Raw genomic sequence first — 18518 nt, forward strand, 5'->3', positions numbered from 1 at the left:
AAAAAATAATGAAACAACAGACACTACTTCATCCGCCTCATTTTTAGACCTGTGTCATACACGGTCTTCCCAATATCAGAATACACCACTGGGTTGATGCCACTGCTGATGGACGTTTCGTCCCTGAGGGTATCACCAGCCCAGTAGTAAGCACTTCGGTGTTGACATGAATATCAATTACTAGTATATTGTCGTTTTTATAAATTTCTTGTTAGAAAATTTGATTTTTTTTGAAAAACTAAGGATTTTCTTGTCCCCGGAATAGATTACCTTAGCCGTATTTGGCACAACTTTTTTGAATTTTGGGTCCTTAATGCTCTTCAACTTTGTACTTTATTGGCTTTATAACTATTTTGATCTGAGCGTCACTGATGAGTCTCATGTAGACGAAATGCGCGTCTGGCGTACTAAATTATAATCCTGGTACATTTGAAAACTATAACAAACGAGTCGATTTTAATTTTGAACTTAAACAATTTCCCCCAACTTAGTAGCAATATACCAACTTCACCTGCATAAATGATATACATTTCCCAACTTATTCGGTATTCAAGAAATTGCAGCTACTACTCAGGACTTTTAAAAACGTCACCAGTGTCGGAACAGGAAGTTCATGAACCAGTGGTATGTCAAAGAACTTCTAATCATTTTTCTTAACAAAAGTTCATCAGAAGACCTTGTTGATAAATATTCCGTATCAACTTCAAATATAATACACGAGAGTCTTGAAGTAAATATTATAGGTACTAACGTTGTTGATAATCTTAAAGGGGCACTAGCTGCCAAATTCATGTTCACCGATTCTAATCAAATTCTCATATTTGATTTATAACAATGTTAAACATTGAACCGAACTATTAGTTAATTAGACCTTACAAGATTATCAAATCTACCTTTATTCATGTATGATTATCTCTAGATGGTGTTTTATATCGTCAGGTTACTGGCACATTAACAGATTCGTCACATTTCCTTTCATCTGTGCATAAGGGATATACATTTCCCAACTTATTCGGTATTTAAGAAATTGCAGCTACTTTTATCCAAACTATTAAAGACTGTCGGCATCCCAATGGGAACAAACTGTGCCCCTCTACTTGCCGACTTGTTTCTTTATAATTATTATGCGGCTGACTTCTTGAAGGAACTTCTTAGGAAGAAAGATAAGAAGTTAGCAATATCCTTTAACTCTACTTTCCGCTATATAGATGACGTTCTTTCACTAAACAATTCAAAATTTGGTAACTATGTGGAACATGTGGAACGCAGATACAGTTAAGTCGGCTTCATATCTTGACTTACATCTAGAAATTGACAATGAGGGTCGGTTGAAAACAAAACTTTACGACAAAAGAGATGATTTCAGCTTTCCAATTGTGAACTTTCCATTTCTAAGTAGCAACATTCCGGCAAAACCTGCATACGGGGTATATATCTCCCATTTGATACGATATTCCCATGCTTGCATTTCCTATCATGATTTTCTTGATAGAGGGTTACTGCTCACAAGGAAGCTATTAAACCAAGAGTTCCAAATGGTGAAGTTCAAATCATCCCTTCGTAAATTTTACGAACGCCATCACGAGTTGGTTGACCGTTATGGAATAACCGTTTCACAAATGATATCGGATATGGTCCTTACGTCGTAACTACAACCCCCTTCCCTTTCATGAATGTGACCTACCGAATTAGACTATTTACCGGATTTGTAATCACATAAGCAACACGACGGGTGCCACATGTGGAGCAGGATCTGCTTACCCTTCCGGAGCACCTGAGATCACCCCTAGTTTTTGGTGGGGTTCGTGTTGTTTATTCTTTAGTTTTCTATGTTGTGTCATGTGTACTATTGTTTTTCTGTTTGTCTTTTTCATTTGTAGCCATGGCGTTGTCAGTTTATTTTAGATTTATGAGTTTGACTGTCCCTTTGGTATCTTTCGTCCCTCTTTTAAAAGTCTAAATAAAACAATTAACAAAACACAGGCATGAAAATAAGTAGCTTCGTTTCGTGTGTATTTGAGTCTAGACGCCATCTAATTATTTATCGAGTTGACCTCTATAGTCATCCGATGACCATATAAGCAATGTAATCATAACTATAGATATAAATAGATTAAGCAAACACGTGCTGTTGAATTATTCTAGGTCTATTTAATTTTAAATTGCAGATAGAAAATAAATGTTTATCATCGTTTTACCTGTATTAGAATGTATATTTGTGGATCAAATCAGTCAATCAAATGATTTAACTTTGTTTCACTTTCCATGTTGACATTCTCTTCCTTTAAATAACTTTACACATACAATTCACGTGTTATCCATCTCAAGCTAAGGGGTTAAATTAAAGTTCACATGAATACGGATTAAATGAGGTCGAATTATTCACTTGCAAGTGAATAAGTCATTATCAATGTTTGTCGCTTATTTTGACAAATTGAACCTAATGGGCTACTAAAAAGAAATTATTATTTCACTATTTGTATTTCATTACTGATTGAGCCAAAAAAAATAATATATTAGGTTTTTCATATATCTCGTAGCTAGTGCCCCTTTAAAAACGTGTTATACTATTCTTTTATATGTCTTTATGAATACTACTTCTGCTTTTTAGTCTGTTTTTAATGGTATCCTTTTGAAGTGACTCGGTACTTGTATATTCCGTCATTGTGTTATTGTTCTATGCTTATTCTCGTAATCTTAAGCTTGTCTTTCATTTTTGAAAATTTGCCTTGTCTATATGCTTTTTTGATATTTCTTTGATACACATGAGGTGGATCTTTACTTATATGGTCCCGTTATTGTGCTTTTTGTTTATTTGCTTTGTCTATATGTCTTTTTATATTTATTTGATACATATATGCCAAGCCTTTTTAGGTATACATAACGTCATTGTACTATTGTAAATTTGTGTTTTTTTTCCCTTTAATTTTTGTTACATATTTGTTTGTTTTATATTGATGAAGTTTATGACACAATATTGACTGATGTACCCTTATTTTTGACATGTTTACCTATGATGTCTGTTTGTTTTGTTCACACATCGTGTCAATATAATATAACTTCATGCGACTGTCATACAAGTGAGATCTTTAGCTACCTTTAAAACCAGGTTTAATCACCCATTTGCGACATAAATAAATGTATGTACCAAGTCTGTAATATGACAGTTATTATCCATTCGTTTAATGTGTTTGAGCTTTTGATTTTGCCATTTGACTTTGACCTGGTGGGGTCTACGAAGTTCGTTTTTTACGGCCAGTCCATCTATAGACAGAAATTTGGGGATAAACTCATCAATAAAAAAGGGACGAAAGATACCAGAGGGACAGTCAAACTCATAAATCGAAAATAAACTGACAACGTCATGGCTATAAGGTGTCCGGTTATTCGTACCATATCATACACTTAGTTCTTTTGTATATGCGTTTGGTTACACTGATAGGTTAAAATTATTAAATAAATAATTTTAACGGCAATGATCCTTATCACAAACATCTTCAAATAGACTGTCCTCATGCAAATTAAAACATAAGTTTCGCCCGATCAGTTGAAATAACATTCAAAACAGGAGTGACTAACTGTGGCGAACTGCATCGAAGTGGTGATTAACTCTATTCTTGAGTAGGATGAATTTCACCCAGGCGAGACTCAAGTGGAATGATACATTCCAGAGAGTATTTGGAGGCCTGTGCAAGGCCGACTCAATATCAAATGGAATCGTAATCTTGTCATAAAGCAGGCTAATTTTAAACGAAAAGGCACGAAAGAAAAGTTAAATAATTTAAAAAATTATAAACACATCAAAAGTTAAAAAATAATAAGAATTAAAAACCAATAGTTCAGAGAACCATTGGTGGTCTTTCCACCAGTAAAGATATTTTTTTATATGAAAATATTCAAATTTGGTTTTAAATGTCAATTTTAGCGTCAAATGACAGCTTATTGAACGCTGATTCCAAAAATATATGGTTTCTATACAAAAAGATATAAATAAGGGAGATCATTCTTTACATCCGGTTTAAAAGATGTTACTTCCGGTATTTTTTTATAGTTTACTTGACACTAATTCCAAAAATATGTGGTTCTATATACTTTTACATTAATTTAGTACAAAATATAGCTACTTCCGGTTTACAAATTGGCACTTCCGGTTGGCTTTTTCTAGATCACATTGCTTGCAACTTAATGTAAAAAGCACCATTGCTTTATCATGAATACATATGAGGTAAAAGCAAAGGTCAAAATCTAGAACATTAAATTTACCTATGACCTTGAGCCCAATTCCAAGATCATCAGCCAAGGACCTCAAATCAAAAGACTGTAGGCCTCTGCCTTATACTGTTAATGAGTTACATTTCCATACAACTCATATTAGATATAAAAGGGGGGAAACTCACCTCAAATGTCTACATACTCTTTCAACTAATATTTACGTGTTACGACATGTCGCAACTAACAATTGTGTGAAAATATTTTGTCGATATCTTATAAGATTTCTGAAAATAAGAGATCACAAGCCAAAATCAGAATTTTGAAAATGACCTTGACCCTTCACCTTGATCTCATTTTCATTTTTTTGGACCAAGGACCTCAAATCAAAAGGCCCTCGACCTTTTTCACTTATGGTTTTCCAGTTAAAAGTACATTTCACTTATATCAAATAAAAAAGGAGAAATAACTCTCATATGGAGTCTCCGGATAGCTTCGGTCAAAATGAATCAAATCATTCTGAGGATATAACGAGCAATTTGATAAAATAAATTTGTCGGTTTCTTATACGGTTGCGATTATTAAGCTATCACAAGAAAAACAGTGTTCGGGGAGATAACTCTTACATTGAAAAGATTTTGGTTACGCGGTGTCAGTTACAAAAGCGTAATAACTGTTCGATATCATATACCATATGTCTAAGCGACATCTTGCGAAACAAAAAAACTGCGAAGGAAAAAAAAGTTGGCGGAAGAAAAAAAAAATAATAATAATAATAATCAGAAGAAATTCAATAGGTCTTTCCACGGAAAGGTGGAAAGACCTAATAAGAATAAGAATACTTTATTAATCCAATTATGGACCATTGCGGGTTTTAAATTTCATACAATGATTACAATGATTTGTGTAATATCAATGAAATAATAAAATAAAATATATCACAATGGAATACTGAACAGTTATTGCATGCACATGGAAATGAAAGTAATATGGGAGACAATCAATTTCTGTAAGGACTATTCCCCTTTAAACAGATATGGTGTTTTGAGTTGCATAAAAATGAATTGCAGCCCCAACTGATTAGATATAAGGATAGTTTTGTCCCATGTACACACAGCAACCAATTACTAGATATTTATGTATATAATTATATTTTTTACATACTAAAACAGTAAAATTACCAATCCTTACTTCTATCTGTATATGTTTAAATCCAATTGAACTTTAGTCAAACATTTAATTGATAACTACTTAATCTGTCCAAATTAGTTGGAAATAACCTAGGCACATTTATTGCATTTCATATACAAAAATTTAATATATCAATATTTGTGAAAAATAGAAAAACACAAAAGATCATAAATCTATTAAAACTCGGATAATGAATATAAATTCCATAAACTTTTACTTGGAATAAAGATTTCTTTTTCAAATATCAACTAAATGCATCAGAAACATATATTTGTACAAAGCTATATAAAAACTACAAGACCATGATTATCTTCCTTTCTGAATATTACAATTCTTAACATTTCTCAAATCAAAGTATGAAACAAGAGAAAGACAAAGTAATCAACATTTGTTCATGGATAATCAATAATGTTTCAATTAAAGGTCGGTCATTTAAAAACGTATCAACCGTATCGTATACGTTGATGTATCCGCATCTGCAGATATATGAAAAAGTAGTATGTGATCCCGAGCTTAAGATTTTTATACGTTTTGTTTCATTTTTTTTACCTAATTGGAATCTGTTCGAAACAATCAAACATTCACTTTAAATATTTGCGATAGTGTTGTTTTGTAAAAAAAATAAGGTGGTCTATCAACTACTTGTACATGCCCATAAAAAGGAGCCAATATAGTGCAGGTACACGAATATCATACAAAATTTCAAGATCTCATATGAATAAACACGACGAATTGAATATACTAATTGTATAAATATATGGAGCTTTGAGTATTGTTCATTTGTGATTTTATCATTATGAGTTGAAAATCACTCAATAATGTGGTCATTTTTATAAATTTCCTGTTTACAAAACTTTGAATTTAAGGGGGTTAGCGGGTCTAAATCATTTATATAGGATTTCTCTATATTTTTCCATAAATGAACTTTATCTTATAGTTAATAGAAAAATAAAATAAAAAAGTGGGGTCATCGTTCATTTGCGCTCACAATCTGCCTTCGAAAGAATCATACATTTTTGTAAAGGCGTTTTTTTTCTGTTAAAGTAATAGGAGAAATAAAGATATTATCGAAATAAAAAAAAAGAAATTTATTACAGAAATCGCTAAAATTTTACAATAATTTAGTTTAAGTACAGCTTAAATGGAAATTATATTAAAAAAGATAGGTCACCGATGAGTTGAAAAAGATATTTCAATTTTAGAGCCATAAAATGGCATTTTTCCACCAAAGGGAGATAATTTGGAACTTTTTCAATGATGTATACATTTTGCAAGTCATCTGGGGCCAACACGAATTGATTGTTTTGAATGATTTTTGTACCATATGATAAAGTAACAACTACAAAAGGAAATAAATAAAATTTGTAATGAAAAACAAATGTTTGATTTTTTTCTGAAATTTTTATACCCTCGAGCCTCCTTAAAACAAAAATAAGGATTTTCTTATCCCAGGCATAGATTACCTTAGCCGTATTTGGCACAACTTGATATGAGCGTCACTCACGAGTCTTATGTAGACGAAACGCGCGTCTGGCGTACTAAATTATAATCCTGGTACTTTTGATAACTATATAGATCTGTCAAATAACAATTTTGTTCTACATTAGCACAAGTTAACACATAAACAAGCGATTTTACCGTATTCACTCCTATCATGCCTGTAAACAGTTGCAACTATCTTTAAAATCGGATTACATGTTCCAAAAATAATTTTATATTTGTTTTGTTGATTTCATTTTTACATTAGAAATTAATCGGGTGTCTATTTGCATTATTGAAAGTACATAAAATTAAAGCTCGGAATCACCTACTGTTTTTGGTATATCTGCAGATGCGGATACGTAAACGTATTTGATACGGCTGATACGTCTTTAAAGGACCGACCTCTATTAGAAATATAAAAACATTAACTAAACATAATCATAATATCAATCAAGGACACATAATTACAATTCAATATACAAAACCAAAATAAGGAAATGGCGGACAATTTAACTGCAAAATATCATCCTCTAGTAGGAAAAACACATAGGTCTACCTGTGAGCAATACTGACTTTATCAGAACCTTTTATATTTAGAATATAAAACACATCTTTCATAGTATAACTAATTCTCAACAATGCCCATCGATTAGTTCAATAAAACTATACTTTAAATTCTAATGATCATACAAAATTTCGAAATCATATTTGGATTTGCAATACTTCAAATAAAAATATAGAATATTATTTACATGCACATACCATAGTTCTGTTCTTTTTATATTTTATAAAACTCTTTTATATTAAACAGTTATATTCAAAATCATTTATAAATATTTACAAAATACACCAACCTTCAATCTTCAAATATTCTTGTTCACAAAACTGAGACACAACTACACCTGTCGATCAGTTATTTATCAATAGTAAAAACATTAAATGTAGTGAACAGTTTTTACCTGTACACTAATTATTAGAAAGTAGTAAATAATATTTTGAGATACCTTTAAATAATATTTGGACAAAATAATCAACCTGTATTCTTTTTTCCCCAATTTTATTCAATTTCCAAATTTCACCTCATTTGCTGAACTCTATACAAAGAGAGATAACTTAAAAATATTTAAGGTAATTTTTGACACTTGGAGTTCAGTATTTTTGAGATTTAACTTTTAACAAAAGACTTCCAGTTCACACCAAAGGTTGACAAATTAAAATAAAAAAAAACTATGAACATTTATTACAGAAAAAAGGTCACAGTCTCAGCTGTGATATAATTAGTAAGCATGTAAACAGTAGTGGCATATTTAGTCAGCATGTAAATAGTAGTTGTATATTCAGTTAGTAGTTACCAGGATTATAATTTAGTACGCCAGACGCGCGTTCCGTCTACATAAGACTCATCAGTGACGCTCATATCAAAATCTTTATGAAGCCAAAAAAGTACAAAGTTGCAGAGTATTGAGGATAAAAAAAATCCAAAAAGTTGTGCCAAATACATCTAAGGTAATCTATGCCTGGGATAAGAAAATCCTTAGTTTTGTTAACAGGAATTTTATAAAAATGAACACATTATTGATATTATGTTAGCATGTACACAGGAATGGTATATTCAATTAGCATGTGAACAGTGGTGGTATATTCAGTCAGCACGTAAACAGAAATGGTATGTTAGGTCAGCATGTACACAGTAGTGGTATATCTAGTCAGCATGTAAACAGTAATGGTATATCAAGTCAGCATGTAAATAGTAGTGGTATATCTAGTCAGCATGCAAACAATAGTGGTAAATCTAGTCAGCATGTAAACAAAAGTGGTATATCTAGTCAGCATGTAAACAGTAGTGGTTATTCAAGTCAGCTTGCAAAAAATAGTGGTATATCTAGTCAGCATGTAAACAAAAGTGGTATATCTAGTCAGTATGTAAACAGTAGTGGTATATCTAGTCAGGATGTAAACAGAAGTTGTATATCTAGTTAGCAAGTTAAAAAAAGTGGTATATCTAGTCAGCATGCAAACAATAGTGGTATATCTAGTCAGCATGCAAACAATAGTGGTATATTTAATAAGTACGTTAACAAATGTGACATATTTAATCAAAGTCAGTCTTCCTAATCTAAAATCACTTAACCAAAGAAGAATATCATTTGTACTAGTAATGTCTTTCTTAAAAAAAACTATACGTTTCATATTTATGCATTTCCGAAACAACATTTTTTTAAATTAAAAACAGGTTTTAAAAGATGTTTACAAATTGTTTAAACCTTAATTTTAAGCTATTTGCTGATTTGAATGTGTATTAATCATAACAATTATATCATTACATACTGCAGCTGTGCTATTTGAGCAGTCAAATTGAATTGACTGTATATTTATATGTGATATACAGTCACTGACCGTACATCACCCTGTGTATGACGTTGACAATGCTTTTCCGTACAGTTTTATGTATGACGTAAAGAAAACATACAGGTTCGCGGCAATTTTACGCTGTCCGCTCACAATTGAAGAATGACGGTTTTTACTCTAAATACTTCATTTTGAACAGTTATAAGATTTGCAGAATATATAGAATAACCATACATTAGCTGGCATGTCAGTTAACTGCTAGTAGTCTGTTGTTATTTATGTCTTATTGTCATTATATTTATTTTCTTTTGTTACATCTTTTGACATCGGACTCGGACTTCGCTTGAACTGAATTTGAATGTGCGTATTGTTATGCGTTTACTTTTCTATATTGGCTAGAGGTATAGGGGGAGGGTTGAGATCTCATAAACATGTTTAACCCCGCCGCAATTTTGCGCCTGTCCCAAGTCAGGAGCCTCTGGTCTTTGTTAGTCTTGTATGATTTTTAATTTTAGTTTCTTGTGTATAATTAGGAGTTTAGTATGGCGTCCATTATCACTGTACTAGTATACATATTTTAGGGGCCAGCTGAAGGACACCTACGGGTGCGGGAATTCTCGCTACATTGAAGACCCATTGATGGCCTTCGACTGTTGTTTGCTCGATGGTCGGGTTGTTGTCGCTTTGACACATTTCCCATTTCCTTTCTCAATTTTATTGTCTCGAAATATCAATCTGTTATTTGTATTTGACTCGAAACAAGTAGAAATGCTTGGCACAGCCTCGCTTTCTACCTGTTTCTAAGCCATGTACAAATAACATTGATATTTCGAGACAATGTATGGTTATTCTATATGTAACATTTTCCATAGGCAATAAATAAATCTGACTGATCACATCTGAGACAGTTTAATCCTCTGTCTAACAAAATCTTGAATATGTCTGTATGACCATATTCACAAGCATTCAGTACAGGTGACTGATCCCTCCCGTCACAGTTACTACAGTCGGCTCCACTGTCTAACAACATTTTTACTATTTCTGTATGCCCATGTTCACAAGCCTTCAGTACAGGTGACTGATTCCTCCCGTCACAGTTATTACAGTCGGCTCCTCTGTCTTACAACATTTTTACTATTTCTATATGACCATGTTCACACGCCTTCACTTTAGGTGACTGATCCCACCTGTCACATTTATTATAGTCTGCTCCTCTGTCTAACAATATTTTTACTATTTCAGTATGACCATGTTCACAGGCCTTCATTATAGGTGATTGATTATAATAATCATATGTTATACAGTCTATTCCTCTGTCTAGCAGTATTTTTACTATCAGTGTATCACATGGCTTCATTACTTTGTTACCCACTATCATCATCACATTTATGAATGTCTACTCTTTCTACCAACATCTTTACACTTTCTGCCATATTCACGAGCCATCATTACAAGTGACCGACCATCTTCACCATATGAATTACAATCTGCTCCTTTGTTCAACAACATCTTTATTATTTCGGTATAACCATGTTGACAAGCCTTCATTACAAGTGACTCATCCCTCCAGTCACATTTATTAAAGTATGCTCCCTTGTCTAACAACATCTTAACTATTTCTGTATAAACATGTTGACAAGCCTTCTTTACAGGTGACCTTCTTTCATCATCACATTTATTATAGCCTGCGCCTCTGTCTAACAACATTTTTACTATTTCTGTATAAGCATAATCTCAGGCCTTCATTAGAGGTGACTTACTTTCATCGTCACTTTTATTATAGTCTGCTCCTCTGTCTAACAACATTTTTACTATTTCTGTATGACCATGTTGACAAGCCTTCATTACAGGTGACCTATCCCTCCAGTCACATTTATTAAAATCTGCTCCTCTGTCTAACAACATCTTTACTATTTCTATCTGACCATGATCACAAGCCATCATTATAGGTGACATATCCTCCATGTTACATTTATTAAAATCTGCTCCTCTGTCTAACAATATCTTTACTATTTTTGTATGACCATGTTCACAAGCCTTCATTATAGGTGACATAACCTCCAAGTCATATTTATTATAGTCTGCTCCTCTGTCTAACAACATCTTTACTATTTCTGTATGACCATGTTTACAAGCCGCCGATATAGGTGGTGACTGATACAATCTTTTACATCCATTATAGTCTGCTCCTCTGTCTAACAACATCTTTACTATTTCTGTATGACCATGTTTACAAGCCGCCGATAGAGGTGGTGACTGATACAATCTTTTACATCCATTATAGTCTGCTCCTCTGTCTAACAACATCTTTACTATTTCTGTATGACCTTTTTCACAAGCCATCATTACAGGTAAACAACCATGTTCATTACATGTATTAAAATCTGCTCCTCTGTCTAACAACATCTTTACTATTTCTGTATGACCATTTTTACAAGCCATCATTACAGGTAAACAACCATGTTCATCACATGTATTAAAATCTGCTCCTCTGTCTAACAACATCTTTACTATTTCTATCTGACCATGTTCACAAGCCTTCATTATAGGTGACTGAACCCAACTGCCACATTTATTATAGTCTGTTCCGCTGTCTAACAACATTTTTACTATTTCTGTATGACCATGTTGACAAGCCTTCATTACAGGTGATCTATCCATCCAGTCACATTTGTTAAAGTCTGCTCCTCTGTCTAACAACATTTTTACTATTTCTGTATGACCATGTTCACAAGCCGCCATTAGAGGTGACTGACCCCATATATCACATTGATTATAGTCTGCTCCTCTGTCTAACAACATTTTTACTATTTCTGTATGACCCTTTTCACAAGCCATCATTACAGGTAAACAACCATGTTCATCACATGTATTAAAATCTGCTCCTCTGTCTAACAACATCTTTACTATTTCTGTATGACCGTTTTCACAAGCCATCATTACAGGTAAACAACCATGTTCAGCACCTGTATTACAATCTGCTCCTCTGTCTAACAACAGTTTTACTATTTCTGTATGACCATGTTCACAAGCCGTCATTATAAGTGACTGATCATATTTATCACATTTATTATAGTCTGCTCCTATGTCTAACAACATTTTTACTATTTCTGTATGACCATGTTCACAGGCCTTCATAAGAGGTGACTTACTTTCATCATCACATCTATTAAAATCTGCTCCTCTGTCTAACAACATTTTTACTATTTCTGTATGACCATGTTCACAGGCCTTTATTACAGACGACTGACCCATCTTGTCACATTTATTATAGTCTGCTCCTCTGTCTAACAACATCTTTACTATTTCTATACGATCATATTTACAAGCAGTCATTATGGGAGACTGGCCATAATATGTACACCTGTTTATATTTACACCATGATCACAACACCACTCAAACAAAGAAATGTATCCTAAATAACAACAAAGTAATAAAGAAGTATCATAGGTATGGGCATCATTATGCAAATGGTTTTTGGACAGTTTGCCATAATCATAAATATAGTAATCTTCATGCAAACAATTTTTAAATAGATTACTTTCATCACAGATGTGTGCCAGGCGTCTCTGGTAATCTTCATCTAGTGGTTTTAAAAAGCAGAGCAAATTCTGTCTGAACAGAGGTATCTTCATGTTGATGTTACTAAATACATCTTGTAATTTTCCTTTTGACCAGTCATCAAGCATTCTCTGTATGTACATCTGATGATATTTTGTAGGTATTATAGTAATAAACTGATCCGTGTCGTCCTTTCTTTCTAATAAGAATCGTTCCTTAATCAAGCCACTGTCTGCATTCCTTATCAAGCAATATATTATCTTTTGTCCATAGATCTTAGCAAGAAAGTCAAATATTTTATCATGTTTTATCTTGTACATGGATTGTTCTTTCTTTATAAATGTATGTGTGAGTGCATCAAGTTCATCCTGTATTACCAGTCTTGAAGTTCCTTTGTCTAATCTACATGCCTCACATGTGTTCTCTATAATAGCCCTAGTTTGTTCAGTCAACTCTTCTGACAACATTTCTTCTTTTAACTTGTTGTTTAACATGACACATAAAGCCAAAGCACAGTATTTAGTGTGATGCCCTTTCTTTAGATACTTATCAATCTCTGCTTCATAAACTGAAAATGGATTCTGAAAGAAATCTGTAATAACAACTTCAGGATTATCATGATACAATTTACATAAAAGAGGAAAACAGTCGTAAATATCATAAAAGTCACTTATCTCAGAGGCTTTTGCATTGAGATACAATTCAGCTATTAATTTTTTTTCAGTTGTTGACAAGCAATATTTCTCTGATAGCATGTTACATACACATGACTTGAAAACTGATAATGAATCAAACTTTGCATCTTGGTACACTTGCAAACGACATGCTGCAAGTATTTTTGTTTGTTTTTTATCAAGACTTTTTATTATATCGCCCATGATTGGTTCCCAACTTTGTATGTCACTTTGGTTAACTGAAAAGTTTCCACATAAATCATCAACAACAAACAATGTTTTCTTATTTGGATTGTTAAATCTAAGAATGTCACCTGGCTCTGTCACTATAAGTACATCATATCCTTCTTCTGCCATTTGTAAAGCCACATGTCTAAGTGTTGCTGTCTTTCCTACACCAGAACTAGCCGTAATAGTTACGCAACTGTTTTTGTTTAAACATTTGAGAACATTATGGGCAGCTCTTGTATTTATAAACATCTTATCATCATTTTCCTTCCAATCTTTAAGTGTATCATTTATTCTTTCTGAAATATAAATTAGGACATATTTTACCATAACTGACAAAGAAATATCTGGATACAATAGTGTATCATTTCATTATATAAATAACCAGCTGATTGCTGTATTATATACATGATACATATGTGAACAAGATTGAGGTAATAGTGTTTTCTTGTAAATCATATGTTGATTACTTCTTTATCCCTGTTAAAGTTCATACATATCCTTGCTATTGCGTGATGCATAATCACTTGATATAACATATCAACAAATTTAATAGGAGTAACACGACAGTCACATGTGAAGCAGGATCTGCGGACGCCATCATGAGTTGGTTGACCATTATGGAATATCCGTTTCACAGATGATAGCAGATATATTTCTAATGTCGTAACTACAATCCCGTCCCCTTTTCTCAAATGTGATCCACCGAATAAGACTTATTAACGGGTTTGTACTAACATGAGCAACACTATGGGTGCCACATATGGAGCAGGATTATCTGCTGATCTTTCCAGAGCACCTAATATCCCCACATTTTTTGGTGCGGTTCATGTTGCTCAGTCTTTAGTTTTCTATGTTGTGTTTTGTTTACTATTGTTTGTCTGTTTGCCTTTTTCTTTTTTTAACAATGGCTTTGTCAGTTTATTTTCAACCTATCATTTTGAATGTCTCGCCTGTATCTTACGCCTCTGTTTTACCATTCAGAATCACATGAGATCAACCCTGGTTTTTATGGGGTTCATGTTAATTAGTCTATAGTTTTCTTTTTTGTGTTTTGTATACCGCGTTTGTCTTTAAGTCTTTTCTGGATTTTTTTTTTTTGGTATGACGCTGTCAGTTTGTTATTGACTTATGAGTTGGAATGTCCATTTGATATCTTTTACCTCTCTTTGTGAGTTTGCATATACTGTTGGAAAATTCTTGCTATATTGTACCAAACAATGACACAATTTTGCTGTTGCTATTTTCTCTCTGTCCATGCCAAATGTACTCAATTTTATTTGCAGTATGGTTAGATAGATACAGAATACAATAAAATGCCTCAATGCGTGCAATTAGATTCGAGAGTATAAGTCAAATACCGAACAATTGGGGCAAGTATGGATACTTCATTCAAGTTTGATACAGCTCTGAATTTGGATTGTGATTAAATATTCGACACAGCATATAGTGGAGCGGCGGAGAGGACAATTTAAGAAATTTAAATATCCTACATATCATGGCATTAAAATAGTTCATGTGAAAGCTTTAAAAAATCGTATACTTGTTGAATACATGTATCGTAAATATGAAAGGTGGTCACATAATGCCTTAAATCAAGATCAAAGGTCATCACTTAAAAAATTCTTATTTTCCTCTAGGGAAACAAACTGCAGATTTTTTTCAAAATCTATAATCCATTCAGTAAATTGTACAAGAAGTATTATTTATCAATGCTATAGTTCCGACCTAGATGTGTTTCATATTAGCACATGACGTCAGAATAACGTATTACTTATTTTTTTCGAAGGTATCATATTTCGTGGAAATTTCAAAGCCTAATAAGTAACTGCAACAGAATTACCTTGATCTTCGACCTCGATAAATAAAATTTTTGGACACGATAACATACATTTGAGAATAATACATATTAAGAGTATCCAAAATACATTGTCGATAAAATCCAACAACATTTGCAGGTTAGATTTCGTCTCAGCTTTCCAAGATTCGGCAGGTCATGAAATTTTCTCTAAAGCATTTTCCACTTAGTCTCAATGCACGATAATTTTTCTAATGATAAAAGAAACATGAATTATTGAAGTGACAACTACGTTTAACTCCCATTCGACGGTACTGTAGTGAATGGAAGCGGGTTTTATGACAAATTCAAAAATTTAGACATGGCCGTTTTAAAATACAAAATGAAACGTCGAAAAATTTATAGAAAGCTAAAATTCACGTACGACAGGAACGAGGAACACCCCAATTTTGTTGGAAAATTTGTTTATGATATGTCATCTGTGTTATCAGCTATGTCGGCAGATACAGCATTGACATTATTACAATTACCTGCACTTTGACAAAACACAAATTCGAGCAAGAAAGATTGAGTGATTGATTATTGGTTGCTTTGCGTCTAGTGGCAAATATTTCATGCATGGACAAGAGGAGAACACATTAACAATAAATACAGGTCCTGTAACAGGGGACGACTGGGATAAAGTGCGGGGAAATTAGACTACCACTAGAATATCACTCTTTTTACAAAAAAATCTCAAGACTAAAATCGACCGTAAGTTACACTGAAATAATTATGACTTACGAGTATTTGTTTCTCGTAAGAAATGAGTAGCTGCTCCTTGTTAACGCTTGCTGCTGCGATGCTTTCCTCTTACACGAACAAACAGGTCTTGTTGAGCGTCTGATGTCATTTGTCCTTCAAAGAAAACTTGCTCTCACTTGATATTTTTCTAAATTTTCCAACCAAACTCACATAACATAATTTGGGTTGGCAATATTTACCTTCAACCAAACTTTGCTTTACCATAGTGCACATACACATGTAGTACGTGTTGCTTAAATGTTCTTAAAGTCGTTACTTAAATCCAGTCCCTATTTCCCGAATCTGACCTATCTGGTTAGACTTATTACCGGGTTTGTACTAACATGAGCAACACGACGAAAGCAACATGTGGAGCCGGATCGGCTTACCCTCCCGGAGCACAGTTTATTTTCGACTTATGAATTTGAATTCTCCTATGGTATCTTTCGCCTCTCTTTTTTAAACAATAACTCACATTGTGGCAGCTTTATTACACTCTTATCTTTATATGCCAGCTTTAGCTGGCACTTATGGTAGAAGCCTCGTTTTGGAATAAAGAACGATAACTCTTTCTACACGACCCATCTCGCTCGATTTTTTTTAATGGCTGCTGAGTTTAACGTTTCATCGCGATTTTGAAAAAAGGGACACAACAGAACAATTTTGATGTTGAATACGACATGAATATTTATTTGTTTACAAAAACAAGAATTAAATTTTTTTGGTGAACTGTGAAGTTTACGTAACATTTTTAAATTTCATTGTACAACGGAAATAACCGAAGTTTGGACAACAACATCTTCCACCATGTTTAATCGTCTGCATTGACAGCGAAAGCAAATTTCCTAAATATCACAGGTACTTCATTTAAATGTCTGATTGTCCTAATTAATGATCACATTTATAGTATAAAAGTTTCGTCTAGCTTTGGGAAAATAAAAATACCCACTGCAAGCAACAGATTTCGAGAGAAACTTAGCCGGACATGCCGGAGGTCATGGTCTATGGAGGTAGTAAAAATATCCGGTGCTCTCATTGACCACGAGTCATGACTACGATTATTCATCTGCTACATAATTCCACATATCAAGTAACAGTGATAATGTAGGTGATTATATGGTTGAATGTGATCATCAGGGTTATTCCTGTAGTTCACAGACAAATACAGGTACTTTCCAATTATAGCATTTCTATTCAGTAGTCTCCTACTTTATTGAACCGTCAGAAGTTTTCAAAACTTAACAAAACAAAAACAAAATATCCAAATCCAAAATCTTCTAATAATTGGCAAACTCTCAACAAATCTTGTTATTAATTAAGACACTGTCACATATCCTCTACCTTATTCAGTCCAAGGAGATGGAAACTGGTTTTTTTTTCACACCTAAATAATCATGAATGTCAGATGATTTGAAAATAGGTGGGGCAAATGTAGACTTGAGTTTGAATAATACATTAGTAAGTTCATGAGGTATATTGTATGCACCCATATTGTCCAAAACTTGAATTTATAGGAGATGGAGTTATGATTACCCATAATAATACCATGAGTTTTGATGGGGATATACAGTCAGGGCATTTCACCTGAAATTCAAGCTGAAGACACATTTTTTGAGTGCAACAATCCAACATATAAAATATTTGACTCCGGCAGTTACCTCATGCATATTTTATGCATTTGTTTAAAGCTTATCAAAACAAAACATATTCACTCAACCAAATACATTTATCAGGTGCTCATTTCAACCTATGAAAGAAATAAACACTTATGGCTATAGTAAGCAACTTCATACCTAAAAATTAATTTTCATGATCAAAAGAAAAAAAGGACCTTCATAAAAGCAAGAAAATGCATCCCTGACTGCAGCCTGATTTGACCTCAGATTTGATTTAGCATATAAAAACATGCCAAAAATTTAATGTCAAATTTTTAGACTTATTTGAAAACAGGTATCGCATGATCCTAAAACATTTCTTTTCAGCAGCAGTCTCTGACTACATATTAACTTTCTTAATTTTTCATGGTTGTCCAACAAAAATGTTGATTTACTTATTTTACTAGCTGCTCTCATGTGAAAGCGGTACCTTTTTGTGGACTATCTATGCGTTTTATCTAAATATGAAATGTAACACTTTATAGTGACTGAACAGGTAAAACAAATATTTCTCAAGAAACGAAAAAAGAAGACAACTTGGAACAGCACTATCCATGAGACTATGAATAAAAACTCAGATCTGAATA

General features: G+C 33.1%; 1 protein-coding gene across 1 annotated transcript in view; it reads right to left on the bottom strand.

Annotated features, from left to right (window-relative positions):
* Positions 1-10617: 10617 nt before the first annotated feature.
* Positions 10618-18518, bottom strand: part of LOC143066861 (uncharacterized) — a 77576-nt gene continuing 69675 nt past the window's right edge. The window contains exons 5-6 of the mRNA XM_076239673.1: positions 11505-13994; positions 10618-10928 (exon numbers count right to left, since the gene is read on the bottom strand). Of these exons, the coding sequence (XP_076095788.1) occupies positions 10618-10928; positions 11505-13994 (2801 nt within the window). The remainder of the gene's footprint in view (positions 10929-11504; positions 13995-18518) is intronic.

Source organism: Mytilus galloprovincialis, chromosome 3, assembly GCF_965363235.1.
Source record: "Mytilus galloprovincialis chromosome 3, xbMytGall1.hap1.1, whole genome shotgun sequence".
Lineage (NCBI taxonomy): Eukaryota > Metazoa > Mollusca > Bivalvia > Mytilida > Mytilidae > Mytilus > Mytilus galloprovincialis.